Genomic DNA, 10,088 nt, shown 5'->3' on the forward strand with positions numbered 1-10,088 from the left:
AATCATTAATTTCAATACGTAACTAGATGGTGTTGCAGACTTAAGGGATTTAATTTTCTATACCTCAAAACTAGCTTTACTCTTATCGTTGCAATTTATTTATTTATTTAATAAGGCTCGAGGGAAAGGGCCGTGAAGCCGCCAGGACTTGGGTACGACCCCCCCCCCTCCATGGCACAAGAGTCTAGATACAATACGAGAGTATATACAAACGGGGAATATTACAAACAGAAACGTACAAATGAACTAACAAAGCTATCCTAAATATCCGCCATTTTACCTTTAATCTGGCAGCTAAATCAAAAACTTTCAGTGTTTACAAGTAAACGCTGTATCAATCTAGGATTAATCAAAACATTTGTTAAAAAACAGTACGTTTTTTAACCTTTTATCGCAAACCATACAATATATTGTGATTTTCCCGCTCGATGAAGTCTCTTAAGCCGATATTAAATAGTTGGGGGTTAGATATTTACGCCTATACAGAACTTTCATGAGATTGAGATTGATTTTGCAGAAAAATCGTGCTCAAATCCTTTTGTTTCTCACAAAGTCTTTATACTTTTTAGTGGGATTAACAGGTGTATTCAATTAGGGATTACAAATAAACATTAGAAGAAGAAACGTTGTTCTGTGCTGTTTTTATCACAGAATGATAAACTATACGTCCACATGATACGAGTTAATATGCGCTAATATTTTGAAAAATTCGGTGCTTCAAAGTCTTAATCCCTTTTCAGACAGATCCATATTTTCATTTTGGAGCACTAGAATTCTTTGTCCATATAGGACCAAATTGCTCTGGGTTTAGCTTTCTTTATTTACAAACCTTTCACAATCAATTGTGTCCCTTTTAAAGGTACTACAGTCTATCACTACACTAGCCAGTAGCTAAAATTATCTTTGTACTCTGAAATCATCCCAATCAATCTCAATTATTATACACATTTACGCCTTTTGTTATGCAGTATATACACATCGGTGGAGAAAGGTCTTTTGTTCTAATCCTACGAAAGACGCATAATGTTAGCTAATCGACTTGTTTTGAGAATTTCATTCCGTTGATAAACCTTTGCATAACGAATACTAGCTCAGTTGGCACTGTCTCTTCTTTAAAAGTTTCGAAATTTGCCCTCTTAAGGAGTTAATTATGTTATATTTAAATGCCTAGTTGCTGTCGGGTTGATTAAAAATATTTTATTACCTATTACGTTCAGGCAAGGTCTTGGGTGGGTGGTCGAAGCATTTGTTATCATTGGAATTTATTTTGTGATTCATTGCTTTACGTAGGCCTACTTCTCTTCTACACAATCATAGTGTAATTCATGACCGTGAGAAACTATCTGGTCATAGGTTAGCTTAAGGTAGAGTTGAAAGTAACATTTTGAAAAGTGTACAATGTGAAGATATCAAAGGATATTTTGACAATTGAGAATCTCTAGAAACGCTTTACGCACCCTGTTTTTTAATAGTTTACCTATTTTATACCAAAATTCTATTTATAGGCCACTCTTTTGTTGACAATTTTTTTGACATAAAAAAATCCATCGTTATTTTGTTATAAAATAGGTAAACTATTAACAGGCATGGGTCCGAAATGCATTGTGTGAAAACATCTGGTGACTGATAGGATCAGGTAATAAATCAGGCTATTGTTAAACGATTGAGGAATATGGGCGTGTCTATTAAGAAATTTCGTTAGCTCAAGGTAGCATTTTTTTGAAAAATGTACAATGGTTTTTATGACCTATTAGAGAAATTAGGAACAAAAGATACTTTTAACAGACTTTAAGATATCTAAGGATATTGTCACAATCGAGAATCTCTAGAAACGTTTTACACACCATGTTTTTCATTTATTACCCCAATAAAATTGTCCCTTATTTGCGGTGTTTATAACAAAATTCTATTTATAGGCCACTCTTTTGTTGACAATTTATTTGACATAAGGCAAATCCAACGTTCTTTTGATCTAAACTATTAACAGGCGTGTGTCAGAAATGCATTGTGAGAAAACATTTGGTGACTGAGGAGGCAATAAATCAGGCTATTGTTAAATTATTGAGGAATGTGGGCGTGTCTATTAAGAAATTTAGTATAAAAGCGGCTTAGGAAATGATCAAAATACACAGTCGATCTTCAAACATCGAAAGATAAACATGGATCCTGAAACTCTCCGTACAACTTTGAACGAACTGACTATAAATAGACCTTGGCCGTTACGGTCAATATACGAGTTTTATTTCTTCCTGTGCGCCTATCTGCGAATAGATCCGTTGTACGGACCTCAGACTCTACCGCCAATCGTAGTACAAGGTGGCTTAAATGCTATTCGAGCTTGCCTCGACTTACTCGATTATATGAAAACAGTTGCACGAGTACCAGAGGACTGTAATACCCTAGAAGAATTGGAAAACCTAAGGAATCTAATTCCTAGTCCCTTAAGAACGGAATACGTAGATCGCCTAGCGAAACGATTTGAAGAAATTGAGCGTGGTATACGGGAAGAGGATGCTCAAATCGTCGACTTCAACAACTCACAATATGACAAAGAGATAGCCGCATTTTTAGACGGAAAAGATCAAGGACAACCCGCAGAGAAGACACTATTGAACGAAACCTTACCGAGGGAGCACGGATCTGAAGAGACTATTTTTGACGGTGAAATTGGTGTACAATGGGGAGGAGGAGAAACGGACCCGTCCACACCTATTGAAAACGTACCTTCTTGCGAGATACTAGGTCAAAGTGAGAGATTTTACGAACATTTTAACATGTATGGTCGAGAGGTAGTTCTTAGAGTTACTGAGGATCCCGTCGCTAGTGTATGTACCGTAACGAAATGCGTCCTTAGTAAGTACAGGCCTACAGATTACATCCAAATTACTTTAAAGAGTGCCGGAAATATTTGCAGATCCGAACTAGAATTATCCTTTAGAAGAGCAGATCAAGTCGACCCTAATATTCTTTTTGACCAGCTTAGTGTTATGCTTTATGATGACGAAATGGAATCATTTTTCCTAGGTCCTGTTAAAATTATATTTAGCATTGTACGAATGCCTGAGGGCCAAGGGCGTTCTGTAGCCCGAGGGATTAAACCTTTTAATCTATATATAAAAAAGACTTGGTGTGCCCAAGCCTTAAAAACAAAACGATAAGAGTTTTTCCAGTTGTCTGAAGCGCGGATATTATTTTTTTTCTATTGAATTTTAAAGACAATCCGTATTTTACTACTCTTTAGAATTTAATTCAATCACCTGATTTTACTGCTAATGGATTAGTTTCCTATAAATTAATTGAAATAAAAAATTACTTATCTCAGATTTTTCAACAAGAATTTAATTTGATGAAACATTTTATCATGAATTTTTTCTTTTCAATGAAGAACGTACTTTAATTTTCAAATAATACTCTCATTAATAATGTATTATTATATGCGGTCTTTTCGAATACAAAAGGGGGCTGTTATCACCTTTCTTATATTTGATAAAGGGGTTCGTTTCCTCTTTAAGCACAGTCACAATTATTGAACTGTGTATATCAGTACTTGTGGGGAAGATTTTAGAAGTGTTGGTTGTGTTGCTATTTAGTTGACAACATTATGAAAACTTGATGTGTTTAAAACCTTTTGGAAGGAAAATTCTCGGAAATTAAAAAAGAAAGTCAATTTGATTAAATTTACACGATATCCCTCAAAATAATAAAGGCATGATAAAATGTTTCAGGAAAATGGAAATGTTGTTGAAAAATCTGAGATAAGTAATTTTTTATTTCAATTAATTTATAGGAAACTAATCCATTAGCAGTAAAATCAGGTGATTGAATTAAATTCTAAAGAGTAGTAAAATACGGATTGTCTTTAAAATTCAATAGAAAAAAAATAATATCCGCGCTTCAGACAACTGGAAAAACTCTTATCGTTTTGTTTTTAAGGCTTGGGCACACCAAGTCTTTTTTATATAATATCTGTTCCTTCAGCCTTAATTTGTATTAATCTATTATAAAAATAATAATATGCTTGTCAAACGTCATTAATTCGATGTTCCAGTAAGATGTTCGTGAGCATATTGGCTCACTCCAAGTGTCTCTCATTATTATTTTATGGGAAAGATTAAAATTTTAAATTATTTGGCAGGGGAGTGGTAAATTAATTTACAATTGGTAGGCGGGTGATAAATTAATTCACCATAGATTGGCGGTTGGTGAATCAATTAAGTTTAGTTGACCTTTTTGTATAGATTTAAAAAAAGTTATTTCTAAACCACGCTCCAGCACGCCCACATTTCATTGAAAGTTTGATATATAAGAATTTTCCCTTATATATACTAAGATTCTTCATCAAAAATAGACGAGCTTTCCAAGACTCGAACCTGCAATGTTTTGCTTCGAATGGAAACGCGTTATCCATTACGAAACAAGCCCGTACTTCGTAACAATAAAATTATCCAAGCATTGTATTTATAGGATTATTTCATTTATGTTGAATAAAAGATCTGTAAAAACAAACACCGATCTTGCCAGGACTCGAACCTGCAATCTTCTGCTCCATAGGCAGACGCGTTATCCCATGCGCCACAAACCCGATAAGGGCTGAACAAAATGCTATGCAAACAGTGTAATATATGTAACGGTTTTACCATGATTTATAAATTAATTAAAATAAAATACTTAGACTTAATTGTTCTTAATCAAACTTCAGAAGTTCAACATTCAATAGTTGCTTAATAATTCAAAAGTGTTCCGAACCTTAACTTCGCAGTAGTTTCTGAGTTATTCGATGGAGTGGACCACCAAAAATCCCATGCTTTTTCTATGGGACGCTAAGCCTAAAATCTGTGAATTATTTCTTTAACATTACGGGAGGGTGTGGGTTCTTATCTAGAAGGGCCTACCGGCCCTCTAGAATTCTGTAAAGATAGGCGAGGTATTGTACGTATAGTCAATTCAGATAACCTGTGTTTAGCCAGATGCATTTGCGTTGCTATATCGCATCGAGCTTACGCCGACGATACATCGGGTGACACGACGCTAAAAACGCGATATGCAACTATATCTAAAATAGATCCAAAGGGCACACTACAAAGAAATGAGGCTTTAGAACTATGTCTTAAGGCAGTAGTAAGGGTTAGTGAGTGTGGGACGGCTGAGTCTTTTCAAAAGTTCAAAATTTATTTAAATCAATATTCGATTTTCGTGTACAAATTCGAAAATAGCATCCCTGTTTTGATTTTAGGCGAAAACGATCCCTATGATACTAGGCCTCGCCTCTTTTTATTGAATGAAAATAACCATTATAACGTTATTACAAATTTAAAACCCCTCTTCAACCACGACCGATTCTGTGAAAAATGTCTCGTACCCTATTGGCGAATACAATCGCATAAATGTAATGACTTTTGTTTTAGTTGCATGAGACCCACTATATGCCAAGGTCCCAAGATAGCTTGTGGGTTTTGTTTACGAAAATTCTTAGGCGATGACTGCTATCAAAGCCACTTAGCATCTTCCAGCAGTAAAAAACCGCTATGTGAACGTCTTTTTCACTGTAAAGACTGTTTAAATATTATTGATTTTTCTCGAAGAACCGAAATGCATAAGTGTGATGAGATTTATTGTCAGGTCTGTAAGAAATATCAGCCGAGCAAACACGTGTGTTATATCCAGGTTATCACAGACAAACCGCTGAAAGTTCCCTCCGTTAAGAAACTTAGACCTAATCAGCCTAACCTCATGTACATTTTCTTTGACGTAGAATGTATACAAACTAAGGTGTGTCAGGAAAAGTCGGGTGCTTACGAACACCAGGCTATCCTGTTAGTCAGTATAACCGTCAGTGAGCATTGTATAGATGAAACGTCCCTAAATTTTAACTGTATTATGTGTAGTCAGTTTGGTAAGCGTAAACAACAATTTTCAGGCGGAAATCCAATAGCTTTATTTTTAGATTATTTAATGAAATTGCATGCCGTTAGGAACGTCGTCATACTGTCACATTTTGGTAGTAATTATGATAATCAGTTACTAATTCGAGAAATCATTAATAGAGATGAAAAATTCGTTCCGTCTTTGAAAATTAACGGAACTCGAATTTTAGAAATGAAATTGTTTAATTTGCTATTTCTGGATTCTTATAATTTCATCCCTGTAGCTTTAGCAAAGTTTCCCGCTACTTTTGGTATACCCGACGCAGCCAAAGGGTATTTTCCACATTTTTTATTCAATGTAATAGAGCATAATTTTGATGTAAATAGACAGAATGAAACCAACTATGTTATAGAAACTAATCTGCCCCCTATCGAAGCTTATGGTTGTCAATATTTTACAAGGAAAAATTTAGATGCCTTCTTAAAATGGCATAGCTCTGAAGATAGTAAAGGTAAAGGTTTCGACTTTGTGAAGGAACTCAATTATTATTGTGAGAACGACACAATTTTACTATTCCTAGGATGTATAACGTTTCGTACACTACTGCTAAAAGCAACAGACGTTGATCCATTTAATTGCGGCGCAATTACTCTTCCTGGCGTGTGCTCTCACGTGTTTCGCCGAAATTATCTTAAACCCGATACTATAGGTATCATACCGGCAAATTATTGTAGACTTAGTGAAAATCAGTCAATAGGGGCTATAGAGTGGCTTGAGTGGACCGCGCACAAACGAAATATATCTATCGAATCCTCCTTTAGAGGGAAAGAAACCAGAATCCAAAAACTTAGAGTAGACGGATTTTGTGAAATCAACAAGGAAATATTCGAGTATTGGGGGTGTTTCTATCATGGGTGTAAAATACACTTTCCCTTAAACAGAAACAAGCCTTTGCATGGAGACCCTGCGCAAACTTTGAATTCTAGATATATTAGTAGCATGAACGTGTTGACCAAGCTAGAATCACTCAACTATAAAGTAAATGTCAAATGGGAGTGTGAATGGTAGAAGGAAAAAGTAAATAAACCAGAAATAATAGAGTTTTTAAAATATAATGATATTAAGCCTAAAATAGTAAAAAGATTAGACCCCCGTGATGCATTCTTCGGTGGAAGATGTTGCGCAACAAAACTATATCATAAAACAACAGGATCAGAGCGAATTCATTACGTTGATTTCACAAGTTTATACCCTTTCATTAACAAAACCTCCAAGATACCTATAGGACATCCTGAAATCATATTAGACAACTTTCCAGACATATTTTCGTTCGATGGTCTTCTAAAATGCGACGTATTACCGGCCCAAAACCTAGTTCATCCCGTTCTGCCCGCTCGTATTAATGGAAAATTAACATTTCCATTATGCTACACCTGTTGTAAAACCCCGTTTCAAGGTGATTGTGAACATACTCCTGAAAAAAAGAGAATTGAGAGGTACATGGGTAGTCGACGAGTTACGTCATGCAGTAGAGAATGGTTACACAATCACACGAATGTACGAGGCTTGGTCATACAAAGTGACTCAATACGACCCCAAAACAAAACAGGGAGGACTGTTTAAAGATTATGTTAATACCTTTTTAGAGTATAAAACCCTAGCTAGCGGCTTTCCAGCAGATTGCCAGACTCAAGAAGATAAGGAGAACTATGTCAAAAGTTTCAAGGACGAAGAGGGTGTAGAACTGGATAGCACTAAAGTAGAGAAAAATGAAGGTCTCAGATGTCTTAGCAAACTTATGCTCAACTCTTTTTGGGGCAAATTTGGCCAGAAAACAAGGCACACCTCTACCGAAATAATCAAAGATGTCAACAAATTGTATGGATTAATATTAAATCCCGACTTGGAGGTGAAAAGTTTACTAACAATCAACGAAAACACCATACTAGTAAAGTACGAACACATTCTAGAAAACGAGATTGTGCACAAACACACAAACGTAGTTATCGCTTGTTACACAACAGCTATGGCGCGATTACATTTACTAAAACATCTTGAAAAGGTCGGTGACCTTTGTTTTTATTATGACACGGATAGTTTAGTGTACCTTTCGCCAGACGGCGCTCATTTGCTACCCACAGGCGATTATTTAGGGGAGCTCAAAAATGAATTAGAATCCTATGGACCAGATGCCTATATTTGTGAATGGGGGAGTGCTGGACCAAAGAACTATTCTATGGACATTCTCGACCCTAAAACAGGCACTAAAACTAACATTATCAAAGTTAAAGGATTTTATTTAAATGCCTCTACTGAAAAATATATAAATTTTGAAACAATGAAGAACATACTAGGCGTAAACAATGAAGGTGAACCTATACAGAACTCGGTTCAAGTCCCTATTGGCCCTCAAATCAGACGTCTACAAGATCACACTCTGATCACGATCAACCAGACCAAAACATATCAGGTCGTATAAAGTTAGAATGATATCTGACTATAAAACTACCCCATACGGTTATATTAACTAGAATCCTTGACATTTTCCACATAAGTTACTCGTATTTATTTTAGATACCCAGTATCAGTATTTTAATTAGTATCTCAAGCATTATTTATAGTAATATTAACGTATTTCAACTAGCAACATGTAACAATATTTTAACGAATACGGAGCTTTTTTTGGTAATATTTTTTGCATTTAGTGAGCTTTTTTTAATTAGTATATATTAACACTTTAGTTTAAAAACTAGTATTGAATTTGTATAAGTGTAATTTTTGTTTTTTGATGATAATTATAGTAACGTTTTTAGCGTGTATAACGCGTCAGAAAAAATATATTTTTTCGTCAATCCTGTGAACATTTTAGTTTAATAATTAGCCTAATATTTGTTCTAAAATCGTATAATAACCATTGTAGACTTTAAATCATATTAAAAAGTAGTATTGCTATATTTTCTATGAAGGTACTTAATAATCTCGCATGCAGTAATATTGCTGTACTTTCGATGATGGCATATGCTTATGCAACTATATGTGATTCATCATGCTGTACTACCATTTTTTTTGAAGTAGTATTAATTTTGCATTTTAGTGAATTTGTTTGATATCAAAACCATTGTAATTCGTATTTTCTAATGATGTTTTTTAGCAATGATTACGTGTATAAATATTTTAGCGCGTAGGAAAATATATATTTTTCAGTCAATCCTATGAGGATTTTTAATTTAATAACTAGTATTGTGCTTATTTACCATGTATTCTATGTAATCCTTATGTTCTGAGATTTTTAGTAATATTTCGCATTTTAACTCCAGTAATTGTACTTATTGTCCAAATTCGTATTAAAACTAATGTAATCCTTATGTTCTGAGTTTTTTAGCAGTACTGCTTCATTTTAACTTCTAATCAACTACCAAACGGTGCAAAAACTGCCGTAATTTCCCTTTATGATACTAAAGTGTACTATTGTTTTAACATAGTAACTTGATAACCAATACACAAAACAGGAGAACACTTAGATCCGCGTGTACTTTGTACCCTTTTTCAATGTAAACCATATCTCATTTAAAACCGGTTCTTTAGTATAACATAAGCCTACATGGAGAGATCTCAAAATCGTACAAAGAACAACACTACTAGAAGGGCGGGTGTAGAAAGGGCCTACTGAACATATATAAATCATGCCCTAAATGAACGTAATATCCTAAAGATAAACCTAATAATAACAATACAAAACATGAGTACACCTAGACCTTCGTCGTAGCTTAATTGGTATCTTTTGCAATGCAAACCCTATATCACTTAAATCTATAGTTCTTTAATATAACATAATCATACATGGAGATACCTTAATAATAATAACTTTACGGGAGGGGTGCGTTTAGAAAGGGTCTACTGAACCTATAGAATTACCAATAAATCATACCCTAAATGTACACAATATCCTAAAGATACACCCAGATAATAACAATACAAAACATGAGTACACCTAGAACATCACCATAGTTTAGTTTGTACCTTTTGCAATGTAAACCATATCTCAATTAAAACTAGTTCTTTAATATAAGAATAACATAAGCATACATACAAACAAAGAATAACATTACCGGCAGGGTTGGTATAGAAAGGGTCTACAGAACCTATAGAATTACCAATAAATCATCCCCTAAATGTACACAATATCCTAAAGATACACCAAATTAATAACACTATGGACACTG

At 34.5% G+C, this 10,088-nt stretch overlaps 1 protein-coding gene across 1 annotated transcript; it reads left to right on the plus strand.

Moving 5' to 3' along the window:
• The first annotated feature begins 2,093 nt into the window (after nt 1-2,093).
• On the plus strand, nt 2,094-7,584 carry LOC149682715 (uncharacterized). The gene is made up of 2 exons (XM_089834421.1): nt 2,094-2,825; nt 7,512-7,584. Exons 1-2 carry the CDS (start codon nt 2,160-2,162, stop codon nt 7,524-7,526), a joined length of 681 nt encoding a protein of 226 aa, XP_089690547.1. The 5' UTR covers nt 2,094-2,159; the 3' UTR covers nt 7,527-7,584.
• The last annotated feature ends 2,504 nt before the right edge of the window (nt 7,585-10,088 follow it).

The sequence above is a fragment of the Phalangium opilio genome, unplaced genomic scaffold, assembly GCF_054372755.1.
Source record: "Phalangium opilio isolate 3A_F unplaced genomic scaffold, DU_Popi_V2 ptg000038l_1, whole genome shotgun sequence".
Taxonomy (NCBI): domain Eukaryota; kingdom Metazoa; phylum Arthropoda; class Arachnida; order Opiliones; family Phalangiidae; genus Phalangium; species Phalangium opilio.

Coding starts and splice junctions, on each gene's coding strand:
- LOC149682715 (XM_089834421.1), top strand. CDS start 2,160: ATGGATCCTGAAACTCTCCGTACAACTTTGAACGAACTGACTATAAAT.